This window comes from Lagenorhynchus albirostris, chromosome 19, assembly GCF_949774975.1.
Source record: "Lagenorhynchus albirostris chromosome 19, mLagAlb1.1, whole genome shotgun sequence".
Classification (NCBI taxonomy): domain Eukaryota; kingdom Metazoa; phylum Chordata; class Mammalia; order Artiodactyla; family Delphinidae; genus Lagenorhynchus; species Lagenorhynchus albirostris.
Window position 1 is genome coordinate 31,831,978 of NC_083113.1, and position 22,704 is coordinate 31,854,681.

The window sequence follows — 22,704 nt, forward strand, 5'->3', positions numbered from 1 at the left end:
ATTACTATATGACCCAGCAATCCCACTACTGGGCATATACCTTGAGAAAACCATAATTCAATAAGACATATGCACCCCAATGTTCATTGCAGCACTATTTACAATAGCCAGCTCATCAAAGCAACCTAAATGCCCATCGACAGACAAATGGATAAAGACGATGTGGTACATATATACAATGGAATATTACTCAGCCATAAAAAGGAATGAAATTGGGTCATTTGTAGAGACGTGGATGAATCTAGAGACTGTCATACAGAGTGAAGTAAGTCAGAAAGAGAAAAACAAATATCGTATATTAACACATATATGTGGAATCTAGAAAAATGGTACAGATGAACCGGTTTGCAGGGCAGGAATAGAGACAAAGATATGGAGAACAAACGTATGGACACCAAGTGGGGAGTGGTGGTGGTGGTGTGATGAATTGGGAGATTGGGATTGACATATATACACTAATATGTATAAAATAGATAACTAATTAGAACCTGCTGTATAAAAATATAAATAAAATAAAATTTAAATGTTAAAAAAAAGTCTCCTATTAGGGCAACCAATAGTTCTTGCCTGTGATGGGTTGATGATAGAATTTTAGTATGTCAGTGCTGCAGGGCCCTTATGGAAATCACTCCCCTCATTTACACAGAGGAGCAGACTGGGGCCCAGAGCAGGCAAAGAATTCACCTAAGGAAACCCAGCAAATTAGGCTGAGTCATGGGCTTCCCTGGTGATGCAGTGGTTGAGAGTCTGCCTGTCGACGCAGGGGACAAGGGTTCGTGCCCCGGTCCGGGAAGATCCCACATGCCGTGGAGTGGCTGGGCCCGTGAGCCATGGCCGCTGAGCCTGCGCGTCCAGAGCCTGTGCTCCGTAACAGGAGAGGCCACAACAGTGAGAGGCCTGCGTACCGAAAAAAAAAAAAAAAATTAGGCTGAGGCAGGACTAGAGCGTAGTTCCCCTAAAGCTGCCCCACAAATATTTGACCTCTGACCTGTTGTAGGCCGTAAATAACTGCCGTTTGGGTGATTTCTCCTGGTTTATGGAGGTCTCCTGTAGACTAGAACATGTTTCCCTGTTGGCAGAATATGGTCACCTTATAGCGGGCATCATACAGCGCCCAGCGGAGAGCTGGTCTGGACCCAGGGCAAGCAGGAAATGGTCCTTTCCCAGGCCCAGCAGCGTAGAGGCAGCCTCCTTCCTTGACTCAGGGCATCCCAAAGGCCCCAGGAAGGGAAGAGGGTCAGGCCTCACCATACCTGGTCCTGGGACACCTTGGTGAGCCTGAGAAGCCCCCATCAGATGCCTCCTACCTAACCCAGTGTCTTGAGTCTGGTGAGAACAACTCTATTTACTGCCCTAAACCTGCCAGTCCAAGACCTGGCCTGACCACAGGAGACATCTCCTTGGTCAGCTCTGATTGAACTTCAAGAATTCATTTCTCTCCTTGCCTCTCCCAGGTGCTCCCAAGACCCAGTGGCGGGGCAAGTGATCTCAGAGCTCTTTACCAACAGAAAGGAGAACATTAATCTCAGGTTTTCCGAAGACTGTCTTTACCTAAATATTTACACTCCTGCTGACTTAAGGAAGAGAAGCAGGCTGCCGGTAAGCAGTGGGAACACATGGTCAAGGCTGGTGTAGACTGGAGGGGGATGAAGGCAGTGTTGGGTTGGGGCGTCTTGGACCAAGGCTGTTCCAGGGGCCCCAGGCTGTTCCCCAGGGGCCCCAGGGCTTTCTTTACCACCACAGCCAAACCTGACATCGAGGAACACAGGTTTTCCACACCTCAGTTTCCCTTAGTGACAGACATAGGGCCTCTGGGGGAGTTTGCTATACATCTGTAATGAACATTTTAATTTTTCTAAGGTCTCTCATGCTAATAGATGGACAAGAAGGATTACTCTTAATTGTTAGATTAGGAATCTGATACCCAGGGTGGCTAAGACATAATTTCCAATAAAGTCAGAGCTGGAAGGAATCTTGGAGATAAGCCAACAACCCAACCGTTCTGTTACAGATAGAGAAACTGAAGCCCAGTGAGGGGAAGGCGAGGTCGCAGAGTAGGGTTGGCAGGACTAGAGCATGGGTCTCCTGATCTTTAAGTCACGCTCTTTGACACACACACACTAGCAAGTGGAGCCTGTGGGTGGCCTTTCCTCAGCACACAGAGACCTTCTCTGACAAACTTTCAGTGTCTCAGTGTCACAGGTGGAGGGTGCAGACCCTGGAGCAACAGAGAAGCACTTTCCTTTGCCTTTGCCAACTATCAAGATTTTATTGTAGATAATTTCACTTCCTAATTTACTTTGACACAAGCTGATGTCCCAGTGAGTCAGCATTTGCAGAATAAATGGAAGCCCAGAGATGGGGCAGCCTTCCAGACTCAGGCTGGAGGATGGGGCTGGTTTGCTGGGAAAGGAGGGGTCAGTGGGGTAGAGACAGGCGGGGTGTGAGCACCCAGCCATCTCCCAGGAACACCCCTGGCATGGTGCCCAGATGTGGAGGAGGGCATCTGTGAACTTGTGACTAGAAGGTGGCCCTGCATATGCTGGGCTCAAAGAGGTTGGGACAATTGTTAATTCATTCATTCATGCATTCATTCATTCCCCTAGTACATACTCAGCGCCCCCATATGCATAGCTAGAATTGGGGGTTAAGAGAAAGGAGGAACATAAAACCATGACCACACAGCCCCTGCCTTCGAGGATCTTAGCATCTGGGTTGCACAGAGCTGGACTAGCTTCTTCAGCAAATCACTGCTGGCCAGCCCTTGGCTCAGCCTGGACTCAGAGGTGACTGCACACTCAGTCCCTCTGCCCGGAGGTAGGCAGGGATCAGAGATGTAGGAGGAGCAGGGGCTTCAGGAACCTGAAGAGAACCTCTACTATGGACACAGGCTCTGGAACCGCAGGGTCTGGGTGTAAATCCTGGTTCTGCCTTTTACTAGCTGAGAGACCTGGCTCTGTTTCCTCAAATCAGGGATAATCACACACAAGTGTTCAATGATGAATATCAAGATTTATGTCAGTGTCTTGACACAGCACACGAGGCAAGTCTTGCTGATGCATTAGTTAGAGTTGAAGGGAAGAAATTCCTCCTGCCCCAACAGCCAGCCTACTGCACCATGGCCATTGGCTGCCGTGTGCTGGGCAGCTCGACATGTGGATTCTGGAGCCAGACTGCCTGGGTTCAAGTGCTGCCTCCACCGCCTATGAGCTGCGTGACCTCAGGGTGGTTAAGTGCCTCAGTTTTCCTGTCTGTGAAATGGGACAATAGTAGTCCCTATCTTGTGGATGGTTTATTTTTAAATGCTTAGAGCAGTACTTGACACATAGTTCATGTATGAGTTCTTTGATTTTTTTATTAACAAAATCATTATACTATTATTTTAGCCATTCTCACTTTCTTGCTATGTGAACTTTTTAAATTCAGGGCCATGCATTATGAATTGTCATGTCCACTCTCATCCTTAATTCTTACCACAGTCCCTGGCACCTAGTAGGTTTTCAAATCATATTCATCAGATGATTGAAGACTTCTTAGAGGAGGTGGCTTTTAGGCTGGGCTTTGGAGGATGGGTGAGATTTGGGGAGCAGAGGAGGCAGTGGAAAGGCCTATTAAGAAGAGGTACCACCCAGGGCATGTGCTTCTTGACATGGTCATCATTCACGTGAGAAGTTTATTTCACCACACAAAAGGTAACTAAGGTGAAGCTGAAATAAGCTTCTAACCAAGGGCTGTTGCATGCGGAGTGTGCTGAGCTGCGTGGGGGGTCCGGGAGTGAGGACTGTGGGAGTGTTGGGGAGAAGATGGCGCTCTTAGCCTTGGCTCTTCCCATGATGATGTTCTCAGCATGAAGAGCACTGGCAGGAGGTGGCACTGAGGCAGGGGAGACAGGCAGGGGCAGCCAGGGTGCACTGAGTTGGGCCACAGCTGGGAGAACGGGTAGATGACCAAACCAGACAGCCTCTTGAGGTCTTTCCCAGCTCTGCTTCCTATGCCCCGTATGGTTGCTTCCTCCCCATCTAGGTGATGGTGTGGATCCACGGAGGAGGTCTGATGTTGGGCGGGGCATCAACCTATGATGGGCTGGCCCTCTCTGCCCATGAAAACGTGGTGGTGGTGACCGTTCAGTACCGCCTGGGCATCTGGGGATTCTTCAGGTAAGACACTGGACTCTCCTCACGGCACATTGACCCTCAGTGTGGGAGTGCTAGGACCCCACTCTGGTCATGCAAGCCCTCAAAGGGATCTTTGCTAGGTTCCCTACTAAGACATGCAAGTCTCCTCATAATTGGGCTCTACCTACCTTCTCCTTCCCCAGCCACCCTGGTCCACTTACTTGCATGTAAAATGCCTAATCTGCCTGACAAACTCCTATTATTCCTGCAAAACCCAACCCAAATGTTACCTCGTCTGAAATGCTCATCTCTTTTTCACCTGTGCTGCCCAGCATGTTGCATACCTGTAAGGTGACAGTTAACATGCAGCGCAGCAGTTAGAGGCTTATACATCTTACCTCATGGGGAAGGAAAGAAGGAGCAGACTCACGTGGGAGCTCCGTAAAGTCTTGTAGGTGGAGGAACGGGTGGCTGGAACTTGGAGGCTGTAACGAGCACCTGACTCCAGTGGACACGTCTACGGAGAGGAGTGTAGGGCCCACTCACCCCATTTCCTTCGTGGAGTTTGGCACATGCGTGAGCGAAGGCTCGAGTCTCCTCCATGGAGTGTCCGTGGGGACAGGAACCGGACTTCCTGCAGGCACAGTTACCGAGCCTTTTCTGAATGCACCAGCCCCAGGACCGCTTACCCTCAGATGGCTGGTGGGTGGGCTGGGGGGGGGGTGGTCATCTCACTGGAAAGACCTATGGGCTGGAGGAGGGCTGTCCCAGGTGAGTCATGTCCCGGGATGTGTCACCTTCACTGAGACTCCTCATGTCCTTCCCCCGCGGCCCACGGCTGCTCCCAGTTACAGTATAACTGTGTACACTCCCCCCTCCCTCTCCCCCAGGCTCTCCTCTACCACGTCAGTCAGGGTTTCACCCCGACCAGACACCACACTGCTCTGGTCCAGGTCACCAGCGGCCCAGCCTTGGCAGCAACCGCACGTCACCCCTCAAACCTTTTTGAAAAATTTCCTGCTCTTGGCTCCTGGCCACCTCCTCCCTCATGGCAGCTCCTTCTCGGCCCCTCCCGGACCCTCCCCTCCCCGTCTCAGCCTCTGTGTGCATCTTCTTCTCTGTCCCACTGGTTTCCTGAGTGACCTCAGGGGGCACTTCCAGGCTCCCTATTTTTAGCCCATTTCTCCTTTGAAACCAGCAGGTACATCATTAACTACCTCCTGCCATCCCCACGGGACACCTGAGGGCACCTCTCCCTTCCTCGGACAAACTTAACCCTTGACTCCCCATGCCCCTGCCCCAAACCCTTCTCCTTTCTCCACAGGGCCTCCGGCTCAGCTGCAGGCAGCTCCACCCTTCCAGTTACTCAGGATAAAAGCCTGGGGGCACTTGGATTCTTTTCTTTTTCTCACACCCCACATCCAGTCACCAGCAAATCCTCTTGGCTCCACTTTTACAATATGTTCAGAATCCAGCCACTTCTCACCTCCTCCCTTGTAGTCACCCTGTTCAAAGCACTCTGTGTCTCTCCCCTGGATTGTTGTAATAACATCTACTTTTATAACCCTGCTATTTTACACCGTGTCTGATCCACACAGTAGCCAAAGTGATCATTTAAGACATAAATGGAATCATGTCATCCCTGCAGTGGCTTCCTAACTTACTCAAGATGACATTGACATCCTTACTGAGGCCCTCAGGGCCCTCTGTAGCTGTAGGTCCTAGACTCACACTTCTGTTCACTGGATGCCGGGGCCTTTGCATGTGCTGTTTCTTCTGCTTGGAATTCCCTTTGGAATTGTAGAATAGTAGATGCTCAATAAATAGATGTGGGATGGATGTATAGAGCGCTACAGCGGAACAATGCTGCAGGATGGGAGGCAGATGAAGATCCCACTGTCAGGGCTCTGGAAGCCCAGTCTCTTGCAGAAGGCTCACCCAGACCCCCAGCCCCATCTGTGGTCCTGAGAGCCCTGCTGTGACATGTCTGCTCTCAACCCCACCCTGTTCTCTTACAGCACAGGGGATGAACACAGCCGGGGGAACTGGGGTCACTTGGACCAGTTGGCTGCACTGCACTGGGTCCAGGAGAACATTGCCAACTTCGGAGGGGATCCAGGCTCTGTGACCATCTTTGGAGAGTCAGCAGGAGGGGAAAGTGTCTCTATTCTTGTAAGTGTTCCTGGCCCTGATGTGGCTACCGATGGGACCCCTTGCAGACCAGCCAGTCTAGTCATGGGACCTGGATTCAAGGCTGACCCTACTCTGTGCAGCATCAGATGGTGGAAAGTTATGGCCAAACTCTCCTTGGACCGCAGGAAGCTCAGAGCTCAGCTTAGCATCCTGGGGCCATATCTCCAGCCACGGCTGCAACGGAGACATTCCTCCTGTCCTGTGTTGGTTGAGCTCTTACTCTCCTTCCTAATCATTTTACTATTAGTACTCACCTCACTCCTCTTGGGAAGTAGGGGTGGGTGTAAATTCTGGATAAGAGGAGGCAACCATGAAGTTGGGTGCAATGTCATTATTTGGCTTGAAGCCAGATCTACAATTCAAGGGGACATGAACACTAAGAACAGGTCAGAGGCCTCCTCTGGGGAGGTCTGATGGCTTGTTCATCTCAGGAAGGAGGGCAGCAGCCTCTGGGGCTGAGGATGGAGCTGGGCTGGGGGAGGAGAGGTAGAGAGAGGAAGGAGGATGGAAGGGGGGATGGGACCCGGGAAATGAAACACAGACACGACCTGGGAGCCTGATGTGGGAATGGCAGTTGGGAGACACCAAGGGAAGCAAAGGTGGAAAACCAGATTAGAAGGCGCTGGGAGCTGTTAGAAACCCTCCAGCTGCCTCACAGTTGAGCAGAAGGTTAACACTATTACTGTATTTTTAAAACATATGTTGGATTCATAGTTGAATCTTCAGAGTAAAATGTTTTTATTTTATAAAATGGAGAAAAAAGAAAAGCATAGATAACTCTCCCAAAATAAAAATTCATCCACAATCCCATTAGCCAGGGATTGTCACCATGGACAGTTTTATTTTTCTAGTCTTTTTTCCATGAATCTATCTATCTATCTATCTATCATCTATCATTTATCTACCTATCTGTCTCTATGAATTTTTAAACAAAAAAACTTCCTTAATATTATAACTCAAATATTTCCCTCACCATTAGTTATTCTTTCATATTTTTTGTGTGTATAGTCGAGTATAGTATTTCATTGTAAGAATGAAAAATACCTTATTTACCCAATGTCATATATTAGAACCTTGTGTTATTTCCAACTTTTACTGTTATAAATAACATGAACATTTTAGAGATTTTTGTGTGCCTCCATGATCATTTTCCTTAAAATAAATCCTAAGTAATGCAAATGGGGAATCAGAACTGTGCTTTAAAGTGCTGCTAGGAATTGCTGAGCTGCCTTTCAGATACTTTGATTGTTATAATCAGTGTGTGCCACACACTTCCTGTTTTGTCCTTCACTCTGCTCCTGGCTCCTTCCAGCTGAGGTTTTCTTGCAGAAGCCAGGCCCCATGGTCTCCAGGGGAACAGCCCAGGACAGGGCTGTGGATGGGGGTAGCTGTTGAAGACCCCTCCCCGTGAGCATAAACTCCCTTTCTCGCCACCCTCCTCCCAGGTGTTATCTCCCCTGGCCAAGAATCTCTTCCACCGGGCCATCTCTGAGAGTGGTGTGGCCCTCACTTCTGTCCTGGTCAAGAAGGACATGAAGGCTGCAGCTAAGGTAGGTCTCACACTGGACTGTCCCCACACCCTTTGCTCTGCTCTCCTGGAGTTGTCAGGGGTCTTTCTTGCTGTGGGAGCCAGTTGACATCCTCAGAGAATCACAGAAGTGAGGGTGGCTGATCAGGGAGGGCAAGGACACACCTCATCCCACCTCCACCTTCTACCGCTGAGCAAACTGGGGCAGAGAGCAGAAGCACTTGCCAGGGTCAGCGAGTGATCAGAGCAGAGCCGGACTCAGGCTCATGACTCTGGACTGCCAGCCCCATGCATTTTCCACTGAACACGCTTCCCAAAGTGTTCCAGGTGGGGTGCTGGCCTGGACAGTGGTCAGTGAACTGTCATCCTATCTTGCCTCGCTCAGGGTCTGAAATCTGATGAACTCATTGGCAGCATGTGTGCCTGGAGTGGATTCTCCTTGGGGGCTTGTGACTGGGGTGGGTTCCTGAAGAATTCATTCATTGATTCATTCATTCACTCAACAAATAGTTTTGATATAATCTGACATCTTGCAACCTCATGAAGCTTCTGTTATAATTGAGGAGACAGATTAATAATTATATAATTGCACAACTTACAAAATGTCAACTGTGACTAGAGCAATAAAGGAGAGATACCTGATGTCATAACAGAATCCAAAAGGAGAGCTTAGTCCAGTGGACAGGGGGAGGTTATCAGGAAAGGCTTCATGAAAAAAAGTGATCAACGAGTTGAGATGAGAAGGATGAGCAGTAAACTACTTGGTAAGAAAAGAATACCCAGGAAGAGGGAACAGCCTGTGCAAATGTCCTGTGGCAGGAGCAGGTATCTCAACTGAGAGAGAGCGAGAAAGGCTGCTGTGGCCAGAGCAGAAAGAGCAGACGGAACCTGGAGTGAAGTGAGGATGGAGCCATCGGCAGGGCCATGCTGCAGAGGACCTGGTGAGGACTTTGTCTTTATTTGGAGAGCGTTAGGAAGCCAAGGAAGGGTGAGCAACAGGGAGGCTCTGCTGAGGAGTGTGCACTGGAGTCACTGATGTGGAGCGATTTCGTCGGGCTGTGAGAGTTGGTTAGGTGGACGGGTGGGGGCAGCAACCAGACTTAAAGGGACTGACTGGTAAGCAGGAGGGGAGAAGATAAGACACCAAGAATTTAAAAAATTGTTGAGACTGTTTTTCAGAATTCTTTGGCTATTAACAGCAGAAGCCCATTGATCAGGCTTAAGTCAAGAAGGGGGAGTTATTTAAAGGAAACAAAGGTGGCAGAAATGGTGCTGGATTTTGCTGTCACACAGGACCAGAGATTGGCAGAATGAAGAATCCAAGACTCATATTCTTGTGTGCTCTCGCTCTCTCTGTGTCTCTCTCTCTCTCTCTCTCTCTCTCTCTCTCTCTCTCTCTCTCTCTCTCTCTCTCTCTCTCCCCCTCTCCCTCTCTCTCTCCGCTCTACTTCTTCATGTGCCTTTTTATTTAATTTTTCACCAAATACATACTGAGCATTGATTGTATGTCAGACACTGGACCAGGCTCTGGGTAGCCCATGTGCGCTCTCCGTGGTCCCGCCATCATGGAGCCTGACTTTCCTCCTTCTGCATCTTCCCCTCTGGCTGCACTTTGCAAGTGTCTAGCCTGAGGCCAAAAGGCTATTAATTGGGTGAGGCGAGATTTGAAATTAGACAGTGGATTCTGGATTCCATGCTCTTAAGCCCCACTCCATGCTGCCTCTCTTTAGATGTTCAGCTCTGAGATCATTATGTCCACTTGAACAGAGATAAGGCAGCAGAGGCTGAGGAGTATAATTGGCACATCTGGGATCCAGGACATACTGGTCTAGAGTATCTTCGCTACCATGTGTTGACTTTAGAAATTGAGGTTGGAACAGAACACTTCGTTATTGATGGAGGGAAGAGACAGGGCTCTTGAATTCTGCTGTCACCTGTGATCTCTGCAGAAAATTGCTGTCTTTGCTGGGTGCAAAAGCACCACCTCAGCTGTCCTTGTTCACTGCCTGCGCCAGAAGACAGAGGACGAGCTCTTGGAGATAACGCTGAAGATGGTGAGTACATCCACTCTCATGGCCACACAAGCTCCCCGCCCTGTAAACATGGCCCCAGGCTTCATCATTTCACCTATCCCCTTGCCCTGGAAAAACTACCTGGGACACTTTCTCACCTCTCAGGAGCAGTGTCAGGCTGGATCTGAATGGGGAATTTCCTTATTTCTTTTTAACTCAGATGTTAGCAAAGACAAAAAATAACATAATGAACAACTGTGTAATAACTCCTCATATCTATCAAAACTTACTTTTTCCAATCTTGTTTTTCTGATAGATTTTTTTATATGTGACTATTTTCTTTATTGTAAATATATATATGTCACATACAATTTACCATTTTAATCATTTTAAGTGTACAATTCAATGGCATTAATTACACTCATAGTATTGTGCAACCATCACCACTATTTCCAAAACTTTTCATCATCACAAACAAAAAATCCCTACCTCTTTAAACAGTTACTCTGCCTTCTCCCCTTCCCCCCAGTCTCTGGAAGCCTCTAATCTACTTTCTGTCTATGAATTTGCCCATCCTAGATTCATTCATATAAGTGGAATCTGATAGATTTTTAAGAAATTAAACATTACACATTCTCAGAGGTGATTACCATCCTGAATTTTGGGAATGGGGTTATTCAGAACAAAGCTCTTCAGAAAGGTTGTCACAATTGTCTTGGCTAATTTAGAAACCACCTCAATTATAATCCAGTGGTGACCCAATTTTCTAGATTTTCTGCACGTCTGCCTCCGTAGTGATTCTCACATAATCGTATATCTCCCCATTCATCCATCCAACCATCCATCCACCTATTCATCCATCCATTCATTCATCATCTTATTATACATCTGTCCATCCACCAGTGAATCCAATTCATCAGTATCTTTTCATCAATCTAATATCAACTCATCTATAACATTCATTCATCTGTTATCAATCATTCATATATCTGTATTTCATCATCCATCTCTCTAAAGTCAATGATCCATCCATCACCTAATCTGCTAGCTATCATCCATCTATCCACTTATCCCCCCAATTCAATGCTCCAAGTATTGACTAATTCCATCCACCCAACCATCTCTCTTTGCTAAGTGTATGGGGGTGGGTAACAGCATGGGTGATGCAGACATAACTGGATATAGTCCCTGCTCATAAGGAACTATTCAAGGAGAAACACGCCCATATACTTCGTGGATTAAGTGTGGTGGGAATACAGAGAGGGGACGCATTCATTATAGTAAGCAGGGATGCTTCACAGAGAAGGTGACATTTCAGGATTGGTGGATGGCTATGGTAGTGGGTCATCACAGGAAGCTACAGCACAACAGATACCCAGAGATCACCACTTATAAGATCCGCTTATAAGGGGAGAGTCTGGACCCTGGACCCCTGAGGATGCTCCTGGACCCCCAGCGGCCAGCCGCCAGCACTGGACTCTGCTCTATTTCCATGGGTTAAGTCCAACGTAGCCTTGGATCCTGGTTTCTCAGGCTCAAATAAGGTGACCAATGTGCTCAAAGATAAAAACACAACTGTTTTCTGATGCCTGGAAAGAGGTAAATTTATCTCAGCAATTCTCCGTGTGGCACAAGAGATCCGCTTATAAGGGGGGAGAGTCGGTGACTTTGGGAGAATCCAGAGAACCTAAGAGCCCATGTTATCCTTCTGAGATCTTCTGAGATCACGTGGAAGTGTTTCCATGATTATCCTCTCTCCTCAATAACACATGCGGGTGCACTCGTGCACACACACACACACACACGCACACACCTGGATTGCGGGGCTACAACCCATAATGGAGGGACCCTTACTGGGACTTCCTGCATACTGGTCAAGCCTGTTAGCTGCAGTGTCACAATAAAATCAGCACAATCCTGGTGAACTCACAACAAAGAGAAGCGTGGAGTGGGGTGAATTTCAGTGAGCTTGTATGAGTCAGGATTTTCTAATGCAGGAGGAGAAAACTCATCTCGAAGTGACTTGAGAAGAGAAAGGGATATGTTGTAACAGAATCTTCAGGTAACTAACTGAAAAGTCCAGGAGTTGATGGCTTCAGGCATGTCCGGATCCAGATGCACATATGATATCATTAAGACTCTGTCTCTATCCCTCAGCTTTTTACCTCTCTGCGTTGGCTTCACTCTCAAGCAGATTTGTCCCCTGGGGAGGTTAGACAACAGCAGTATTCTAGACTTACATCCTATCTGCTTAGAAGCCCTCTTTCCCAATAATTCCAGCAACAGTTTTGGGTAAACTCTATTGAACTGACATGGGCACATGTCCATCCCTGAAGTAATCCCTGTCTTCAGGGAGATGGTGCACCTCAGGTCACATATAGATGCCTGGAATCGTGGAGTGAGACTGGGGAAGAGGGAGTCCCCCAAAGGAAAATTGGGGTGTTTTCACCTGGAGGAACAAGAAGAGGAAATGGGTGCAGGGCAGGGCAGGCACAAGCAGCAGTCCTCTCCAGAGCTCCCCTCCCCCGTCCCATACCTGCACCCTGTGCTCATGCCCAGGGGGGCTGGTGCCCTGCCCACTTCCTTTCAGCCCAACCAGGGTGGCACCAGGAGGGAGGACTTGATACCTTTGACCCACAGCTCACAGGATCAGCTTTGCTCTCAGGAAGCCTTCTCACCCACAGCCTCTGCCTTTGTCTTCACAGAAATTTTTCGCTCTTGATTTACACGGAGACCCCAGAGAGGTAAGATGCTTACAAGAACTGACTATAGATGGAGAGATGCATATAGATACACACACCCTTCAAATGAAATACACATTATGTTATATAGTTTATACCAACTTGAGTGAAGATCTGCCCGCATCACCTAACCACTGCTGGCCCTGGTCAGAGTTCTGCCCTCTGGGGTCCACAGACTGAGCCCCCTTTGTTAGGACCCTGAGTGTGTGGCCACTGCCCATGGGCACGCAGGTCTGTGATGCCGGCTGTGAGCTCAGGCAGGTGGAGAGGGGGACGCGGGTGTGACCTCGAAGGGGAAGCACAGACATGACGCTGCCCTCTTCCCCAGAGCTTTCCTTTGCTGCCCACCGTGCTTGATGGAGTGCTGCTGCCAAAGACGCCCGAAGAGATTCTGGCTGAAAAGAATTTCCACCCCGTTCCCTACGTCGTGGGAATCAACAAGCAGGAGTGTGGCTGGATTCTGCCGATGGTGAGAAAGTGCAGGCCTCTTAGACTCGCCTCCCCTGCCCGTCACATCACCCCTCCCATCTCTGGTCACAGGATCCCTCCTTCTATGCACCCCCCTCTGGGACCTTCATACACCTTGACGTTTCCGTGGAAACCTTCACGATGGCCCAGCTGTCACCTGGGTGGTGCGGCCCTGGGGACCCACATCCCCACACACTCTCTGCTTGTCCTCCCTTCCAAGAATCCTGAAATGTCAGTGCCAGGAGGGCTGGTAGAGATAATCATTGGGCAGATGAGAAACCCAAGGCCTGGAAAGGGGAAGGGGTTTGGGAGTTAGGGAGAGTGAGGCCTGGGACCTGCAGCCTCTCCCCTGGGCTTGGTGCTTTCATAGTTTCCCCATAAATTCCACCCACCCACACCTCACACTCTCATTCATCTAACTGGAAACATTCAAAGGAGCCTGCTTCCTCCTGAGTTAAAATTGACTTCTAAAAGTTAGGAAGAGCTTTCCCTTCTGCCAAAGATAAACAAAGCCGGACAGCAGTTGAATTGGTAATGAGTTTGATTCAGTGACACTCTTGCTATAGGGAAAAGATCAATTGTAAACTGAACCCAAATCCCTGAAACAAAAGGCTGGAGCCTATTTAAGGCTGCGGGCGCGGGGAGGGGGGATTTGTCCATGAAACTGGGCCACCTGGATTTGTTAGCTGGCATTTATCTGGAGAAGAAACAAGCTTCTGTCTTTATGACAGGAGGCCGTGGTGTAAGTAGAAGCAAGGCTCCCACTGAAGTTAGGCATTATCTTTCCACAGGGACTGGGGGAGAGAGCAAGAATTATCCCCTGAATGTTTGCTTTTCATAAAAGTTGGCTCTCAGGTCCTTGAGAAAACAGGTTGGAGCAGTGGTTTTACATCCCAAAGGGCAGAAAAAGGATTTATAATTACAAGGTTTCTAAAGTAACTGTACTAAGAAAGGGTTCAGGGACCTCCCTGCCTATCACCAGGTTTTGGCTAGAGCAAACGGTAAATTTTCCTGGCAGCACAGAGCTTTTTAAGGGGGCCTGGGGTCATCCTGGGGACATGGCCTTAAGCTGCTTGTGGCCGTGCTAGAGTTTGGTGAAGTCACTTAGTGCAGAGTTTTGATGCAGTTGTTATGTGCAGAGTTCTGCAGTTCTTCAGAATGATTTCAGAGGTTATACCAAAGGACCAAAACCATAATGGCAGAATTTGGGGCTTTCTCTGCTATCTAACACAGGCGGGGTATTTGTGAGGTCTGTGTCATCTGCCCCAGAGCCCTCTACTTCAACACTTGGCTGGCTGAAACCTTCCCTCTCTGTCTTGATGACCACCGTGGAGACTCTAGCCTAAATATATATATATATATATATATATATGCACACATATATATGCACGCATATACACACACAGACACACATATATATATATATACACACACACACACATATATACATATACACACACACACACACACACACACACACAAAGACTGGGACAGCTTCCCTAACAATTACTTTATCTTCTTTGCATTCCTTGATTTCTAGATATAAAATTCCTTTTGATTCATTGATTTTGCCCAACTCTTCAAAGACCCATGCCCTACAGAGTAAAGTAAGTCAGAAAGAGAATAACAAATACCGTATGCTAACACATATATATGGAATCTAAAAAACAAACAGAAAAATGGTCATGAAGAACCTAGGCGCAAGATGGGAATAAAGACGCAGACGTAGAGAATGGACTTGAGGATATGGGGAGGGGGAAGGGTAAGCTGTGACAAAGTGAGAGAGTGGCATGAACATATATACACTACCAAACGTAAAATAGATAGCTAGTAGGAAGCAGCTGCATAGCACAGGGAGATCAGCTCGGTGCTTTGTGACCACCTAGAGGGGTGGGATAGGGAGGGTGGGAGGGAGGGAGACGCAAGAGGGAAGAGATATGGGAACATACGTATATGTATAACTGATTTACTTTGTTATAAAGCAGAAAATAACACACCATTGTAAAGCAATTATACTCCAATAAAGATGTTAAATAAATAAACAATAAAAGACTCAAAAAGAAAAAAAAAATGGACCCATGCCCATCAAGATATGACAGTGGCCTTCAGCCTGCATTGGTTTGGTTTGTTGGTAACTTTGGTTTTTCCTGTCATTACCTGATGATTCACAATTGCTTAACCTTTGTTTTAACAGTTCATGGGCTACTCATTCTCTGAAGGCAAGCTGGACCAGAAGACGGCCACATCCCTCGTGTGGAAGTCCTACCCCATCCTTGTAAGAGTCTAGGAATCACAGGAACTGGCTGAGCCCTAAAGAGGGGAAGAGACTTGTTCCCAATTGCAAAGCAACTAATGGCAGAATGAAGACTGGGGCTGGGAGGGTTCTGCCCCACTTTTTCTGCTTTTCTTATCACTACCCAGGATTGGGGGAGGGGGAAAGTTTGCACTGAGCTCAAAAAGTTCACCATTAACACAAGAAGAGAAACTGTGTCACTCACCAGGGGTGGTGAAGTCAAAAATCCAGAAATAGCGGCTTCCCTGGTGGCACAGTGGTTGAGAGTCCACCTGCCGATGCAGGGGACACGGGTTCCTGCCCCGGTCTGGGAAGATCCCACATGCCACGGAGCGGCTGGGCCCGTGAGCCATGGCAGCTGAGCCTGTGTGTCTGGAGCCTGTGCTCCACAATGGGAGAGGCCACAACAGTGAGAGGCCCACATACCGAAAAAAAAAAAAAAAAAAATCCAGAAATAGCAAAATTTAAACCACCAAATGAATGAAGAGTATTTAGTAAGAGTTTATGGTACATAAAATATAGTTCACGCCCTGGGGTCTTCCAACTTCAAAGGCTGGTAGGAAGCTCGGTGGGGGGCGGGGGTGGGGTGGGGGGTGAAGTTACAGGATGGCTTATAAAGTGAAAATGAGGAAGTTGTTAACATTTTCAGTGATTGCTTATTACAATAGAGGTTTTCAGGTGGCAAGGGATTGGTTAAAAGTGATTATCTCATACTATTTTAGGGAGATGACTTAGTTTATTTTTTGATTGTCAGAGGGATTTACAAAAAATAACCTAAGTTAGGTTTTGCTTATGTGCATGAAATACGCTAGAGTTAGTTTTGCTTACATGGCTTAAATGGTTTTGTCTGCACAGATAATGCGTAAGTCTGGTCTCCATTTTATATTTAACTTTAACAGTGGTCACTTTCACTGGATCTATTTCAGAGCATCCCTGAGGAACTGGCCACGGTGGTGGCTGACAAGTATTTAGGAGGGACGGACGACCCTGCCAGAAGGAAAGACCTGTTCCTGGACCTGCTTGCAGATGGGATGTTCGGTGTCCCATCTGTGAATGTGGCCCGTCGCCACAGAGGTGAGTCCCAGACACTGGATGGGAGAGGGACACTGACCTCTCCAGCTTCACTGACTGTCCTGCCCAGCCCTCAGCACAAACACATGTGGACATTGCTGAGGGTCGTACATCCAAGGCTGATTGCGTTTGGCCTGGGGTGGGGCACTGTCCTGTTTTGGTTTCCACCAGAAGCAGACTCCGAGAAAAGGATCCAAATGCAAAGAGTTTATTTGGGGGGTGATCCCAGGAAACACCAGTAGAGGAGTGGAGAAGTGACATGAATGGAGAGGAAGCCAGTCCACACTGCACTGTCAAGAAAGCATCTACTGTGGACACCCGGACCTGGGGAACTCTGGGAAACCAGCAGAACACATGTCTCAGGGTTATCCCTAGTGAGTGGCAAGAGAGCTGGGGTATTTATCCTCCAACTTTGACGAGTCATTGGTTGAAGGCTGTTCCCAAGGGCAGTTAATTCCCTGGTGCTTTGACCTGTTGCACATGTGGGCAGAGTGGTCTCTGGCTGCCAAAGACCCAGGCAAAGAGCTACAGATGCAGGAGGTGGAACTCAGGCTGACGTGCCCGGAAGCCGGGGATATGGGGAGGCACCGACAGCCTCTGCCACAGGGCTCCTCACCTGAATTGCGGTGGTCTGTGGGGCTAGAGGGGAAATCTTGGAAGATAGGTCTTGGAAGGTTTCCAAGGTCAGAGCTATCTGCAAACTAGTTTGTTAACCAGTGGAGCTGGGGGTAGAGGGAGGCCAAGCATAGGATCAGGAGTGTTGTCTGGGACCAAGAAAGCTGAAAGGAGTGATTATTGGAAGAGTGGGGCCATGCAGTCTAGAGAATGTCAATGTCTGTGGCTGGCTGTTGTTTCTCCCAGTGTGTGCTGTGTCCACCACAGGACCTTCCAACATTGACACAAGACTGTGTGTAGGGTGTGAGGTCAGGGATGCATGAGCTCACCTGGAGAGGAGGTGTCCCTTTTGGGTACCTTTTGAGTTACTCACAGGACCCTTCATTTCTTGGAGACCTCATTCACCTAGTCTGCAAGCCAGGAGATGGTTCTGGGGTCCAGACCTCCCTGCCTAACGGTGCTAGAAGGGTTTTAAACTTTGAGACTTTATAAGCATGATAAAACATAGCTGTGGCTGACTTACTCTATCCCCGAGCACTCAGTACAGTACTTTGGAGGTTCTAGTTACCATTTCTTCCTCCCTAGGGTCCTGATGACCAGCCAGGGACTGCCTGGGGTCAAATCTGTTCTTTCATAAATTGTCTTGCCTCTTGCTACATGTCTTGATTTGTAGTATCCCCTTCAGCTGCTCCCAGCCATACTGGACTTGAGTTTTTTATCTGACATCCCGTGACTTTGAATTCAGGGTCTTATTGCCAGCACTTCCCAGAGTTTATCAATGTTATTTTTTCATTGTCGTATTTCTCTCAATCTCTTTTTGATAAAGTAGTTTTCTGAGTATAAAATTAATCTTACCATTGTAGAAAGTTTTGAAAATATGGGAACATATTAAAGAAGCAACTATATATTACTCATAATTCCTTCACCTAGAAGTATCAGCTATAAAGTTTTGGTGTTTTGGGTTTTTTTGCGGTACGCGGGCCTCTCACTCTTGTGGCCTCTCCCCTTATGGAGCACAGGCTCCGGACGCGCAGGCTTAGCAGCCACGGGCCCAGCCGCTCCTTGGCATGTGGGATCTTCCTGGACCGGGGCACAAACCTGTGTCCCCTGCATCGGCAGGCGGACTCTCAACCACTGCGCCACCAGGGAAGCCCCATCTATAAAGTTTTGACATTTTTTTTTCTATTAGCCTTTCCATGTCTTACACATAATTTTAAAATTAATTTTATGTTCATAGACAACTATATTGTAGGCATTTCCTCAATGTCAATATAAATTCATGGAAAATAGCAATTATTTCATGGTATGATGGATTAAAATTTACTTTAGTATTCCTGTCCTATTGGGTATTTAGCCTGGCTGCTCATTTTGATGCTACAGAAAACATCATACTCAGCCTTATGTGCATAAATCTTTAACCAAGTCTCAAATAATTTTCTTAGAGTTGGTTTCTAGAAGTGAAATTATTAAGCTGGGCTGTAGTAGAATTTTAAAGTTCTTGATACATTTTGTGAAATTGCTTTCTAGTGTATGAGAGTGTGGATTTCTTAGCTCTCTCACTTGGGATAGTCAGATTAAAAGAATAAAAATAATGCTGCCAATTTTATATAAGTCTTACCTCACAAAAAAAGAACATCACACTGTTTTAATTTGCATATTTTTGTTACTAGCTCTCTCCTTCCCCCTGCTTTTGTTGTTGCTCCTAATTGTTATTATTGAAATCTCTGCCCTACTTTCCTTTGAAGACGTGTGTTGTGATTGCAGGAATTTTTTAAAAATATTTATTTATTTGGCTAAGCCGGGTATTAGTTGTGGCGCACAGGATCTTCAGTTATGGCATGCGGGATCTTTAGTTATGGCATGCGGGATCTTTAGTTGCGGCATGCGGGATCTAGTTCCCCGATCAGGGATTGAACCCGGGCTGCCTGCACTGGGAGCATGGAGTCTTAACCACTGGACCACCAGAAAAGTACCCCCGTAGGAATTTTTTTTATAAATCTCAGTGGTTTAAGGCAAAACACTGAAAAAAAAAAAGAAGAAGAGAGGAATGAAAAGAATATCTTTGGGGCATGCCATAATTAAGTTCTCTCATTCACACTAGGTCTTTCTTTGTATGGTTGGGTTCTCAGTTCCGTTCTAACACTTCTGAGTAGCAGAGGCAAGGGTAAACACCCTCCTTTCAGTGAGTTCTGCTTGACCCTGAAGCAGCTGTTTAGCAATTGGATTATGGAACCACAGACGGATTGCTTCTTCCAAACAATGCCTCTTGCTAAACCAAGAGTGCAGTGAGAGGGGGGAAGGGAGGCAATTAAATAAATTATTGTACATCCTCCTGTCAGGATGGCATATATTGTTACACTATGTAGTTGACAAACATTTAATGATATGAAGAAATTATTATAGTCATTACAAAACTACACATCCAATAGTATCCTTATTTTATATACATAAGTGAGATAAGTGCTAAAATATTAACAGAGGTTTCTCTGAGCAGTGGGATTATATGTGATCATTTTGTTCTTATTCCTTTTTTCTGCATTTTCCAAATGTGATTCTGTCCCCAGGAAGGGAAAACGTGTGATATTTCCCCGCCAGCCTGACTTGGGACCTGACCCTTCCCGGGTAGAGTCACTCACTCTGGGCATAATGATCAATGCAGAGCACAGAGCTCCCCGGGCGAGTGGCCTGTGTTAGCCCTGAAGGAGCAAAATGGGCAACGCTGCTGAAGCGTCAGCAGGAAAACTGACATCTTCCTGGGGCTTAGAGGGGGGGTGGTGAGCGTAAGGGCAGGGGAGAGGAGGAGGGAGGAACTGTACCCTTCCTCGGCCCCTTCTTCCTTCTGCCACCACCTTAACACTCCCCGGGCCAAGCAGGAAGCAAGACCTGTGAGATGACAGAGAAAAAGGAAATGCTGAATTGTGGTTTCCTGAGACACAAGGAATAGACTGTCCCCTTTCTGCATAGGCTTGTATTTAAATATCTGCACTTTCAGACCAGCAACGTGGATTTACTTCACTTTTCTTGGAATACGTGTGAAAAATACCAGAAACGCTCAAAAATGGGCATAATAGAAGACACCTGTCAGGCTGCAGGTATTCTCCAAGGGAATGAAGACTAACCTGTTAGCAATGAAATGTCGTGGTATTTCTGTGTACATAGACTATGTATCTAGATGTTCTGCTCTGTGAATGCATCAATAGGCCAAGAGGTTTATATGTATTGACCCAATGCCTCTATAATGATAGTTATTTTGAATCGATTTCCCCAAAGTTTCAACATTCATTCATTCAATAGCTGGCTCAAATCCAGTTCCACCTCCACCACCAGTACACCCTTAAGCAAGTCATAGAACTTTTCCCAGAGTCTTTTTCTCTGTTACGCTGATAACCAGGGGCTTCCTGCAGGGACACACAGGGTCTGGCACACGGTTGGTTCTCACAACGGGCAGCTGCTGTTAATATTGTTGTTCACTCAGGACCAGGCATGCCCCCAATTTCCTGATTGCTCACAGCGCCCCTCCCACCCACCTCTGGAGCCCTTGATACCATCCAGGTGTGCGTCTGCTGAAGTGAACTGTGCATGAATCCATGTCTTCCAGATGCCGGAGCCCCCACTTACATGTATGAGTTCCAGTATCGCCCAAGCTTCTCATCAGCCATGAAACCCAAGACGGTGATGGGGGACCATGGGGATGAGCTCTTCTCAGTCTTCGGGGCTCCATTTTTGAAAGGTGATGGCCCTTTGGTGACTACAGACTTGGAGTTAGGGGATGTGGGTTCAAGTCTTGGTTTGGTGGCCTTGGGCAAGTTCCTCCTTCTCTCCAGGTCTTAGTTTCCTGAATTCACCATAACAGGGTTGAAGGACAAAGGGTCCTAACCTTTCTCTTGCTCTAATGTGCATGGTGGAGAATGTGTATCCTTGCGCCCTCCTCCATGGTCACTCTAAGAATCCAGACCTGGGCATCAGTAAGACAGGAGGTGGGTCACCTGCAGGGCCCTGCTCAGGGCTAGAATGCCACCACTCACTTCGCACTCACAAGAGCATATCAGAAGGTACGTGAGAGTAAGGTTAGAATTGCTCTTAACCTTGAATCAGGACTAATATGTGTCTGTCTATCCAATCATCTATCTATCTAAAACTCATATCTTTAAAAATTAAATATGTTTAGGATCATATTTTAAAGAATACCTCTCACAGATGTCTTTAATGTCTTAACCCTCAGCAGTTACCGACAACTTGTGTGTGACACAACCCAGGGCTGTACATGGCAGCGCCTCTGGGCACTTTCTGGTTGGGTGACTCTTTGGGGGCCTTGCAGCTTGGTTATTTTTCAGATTCTATGAAAATGTGTGTGGGTGTAGGAGATTGAAAAAAGACCCAGAGGAGAGTATCCTGGGAGGTGGGGTTACTGTAGCAGAAACCCTGGGGTGTGGCCCTGTGACCCAGCCCTTCACTGAGCCCGACCTAGGTCAGTAACTGTCAAGCTTAAAGTGCACTTGAATTACCCAAGATCTTCTTAAAATGCGGTTTTGACTCAGTAGGTCTGGAGTAAGGGCCCCGTTTCTGAATTTCTAACAAGTTCTCAAGGGCTGCTGCTGCCCCTGAACCACACTTTGAGTAGCAATGGCTTTGTCTCCTCCCCACAGATGGTGCCTCAGAAGAGGAGACCAATCTCAGCAAGATGGTGATGAAATTTTGGGCCAACTTTGCTCGGAACGGGTGAGCTGGTGGCACAGACGGAGCAGGGTTGGGAAGGGGCAGGGCGTGTCTGCTGGGTGGGAGGAGCTTCAACGTGTGCTGGGCAAACTCCCCGCCCTGTGGCCCCTGACGTGAGAGCTCCCTCAGTGGACAGGCTGCCCAGGAGATGGTCAGCCTCCTGTCTCTGGAGGCGTATGAGCCTTTGGCAGAGATGAAGCCAAGGGGTCCCTGACAATCTCTGAGGGTTGTTGGGGCCACACAGTAGCTTTGGGGAATTTCTATGTGATTCTGTTCCCAGGAATCCCAACGGGGAGGGGCTTCCCGCTTGGCCAATATATGACCAGAAAGAAGGGTACCTTCAGATTGGCGTCACCACCCAGGCAGCCGAGAAGCTGAAAGACAAGGAAGTGGCTTTCTGGAACGAGCTCCTGTCCAAGGAGGTGGCAAAGAAGCCACCCCAGTTAAAACATGCTGAGCTGTGAACGGGAGGCTCAGCTGGCCTTGGGGGCTTGTGGGACCCCAGACAGGGGTATTCTATAGAAGGTATTTGTGGGCCTAAGAGGCATCTTATTGTGGAGGCTGGGGAATTATCTGATGGGAGTAGCAGAGGTCAGGGAGGGGGAATTTCTGTTTCTGTGGCCTCAATTTTGGAAATAAATGTTCTTTTGGAGACCAAGTCAGTGTCTTTGTCGTGGGCTGGAATTAAGTCATCCTCATTAGCGAGAGAAGGATGAGAGAGGGCACCACTGGCAGGAAGGTGACTTGGGCAGCTCTGGCTTGGCCTCTGGACACGAAGAGTCCAGTAGGCTGGGCCCTGGGAGGGGCTGAGGGGGACACTGCATCTGCTCCATGTCTCTGGGCCGTCAACAACTCCAGTAAGTGGATGTGAGGGAACCAGAGGGCAGTGTCCCTCTCCTCCATGTGGAGCCGCCTGTAGACATGGAGGGGGCACAGACCGAGGATGTACCTG

The 22,704-nt window shown here is 47.8% G+C and overlaps 1 protein-coding gene across 1 annotated transcript in view; it reads left to right on the forward strand.

Annotated features, from left to right (window-relative positions):
- Positions 1–22,403, forward strand: part of LOC132510515 (liver carboxylesterase-like) — a 36,487-nt gene extending 14,084 nt beyond the window's left edge. Inside the window, exons 3-14 of the mRNA XM_060132730.1 lie at positions 1,455–1,599; positions 4,024–4,157; positions 6,134–6,287; positions 7,754–7,858; positions 9,786–9,890; positions 12,554–12,592; positions 12,918–13,058; positions 15,252–15,332; positions 16,277–16,424; positions 20,635–20,766; positions 21,683–21,755; positions 22,033–22,403. Of these exons, the coding sequence (XP_059988713.1) occupies positions 1,455–1,599; positions 4,024–4,157; positions 6,134–6,287; positions 7,754–7,858; positions 9,786–9,890; positions 12,554–12,592; positions 12,918–13,058; positions 15,252–15,332; positions 16,277–16,424; positions 20,635–20,766; positions 21,683–21,755; positions 22,033–22,216 (1,441 nt within the window). The 3' untranslated portion in view covers positions 22,217–22,403. The remainder of the gene's footprint in view (positions 1–1,454; positions 1,600–4,023; positions 4,158–6,133; positions 6,288–7,753; positions 7,859–9,785; positions 9,891–12,553; positions 12,593–12,917; positions 13,059–15,251; positions 15,333–16,276; positions 16,425–20,634; positions 20,767–21,682; positions 21,756–22,032) is intronic.
- The last annotated feature ends 301 nt before the right edge of the window (positions 22,404–22,704 follow it).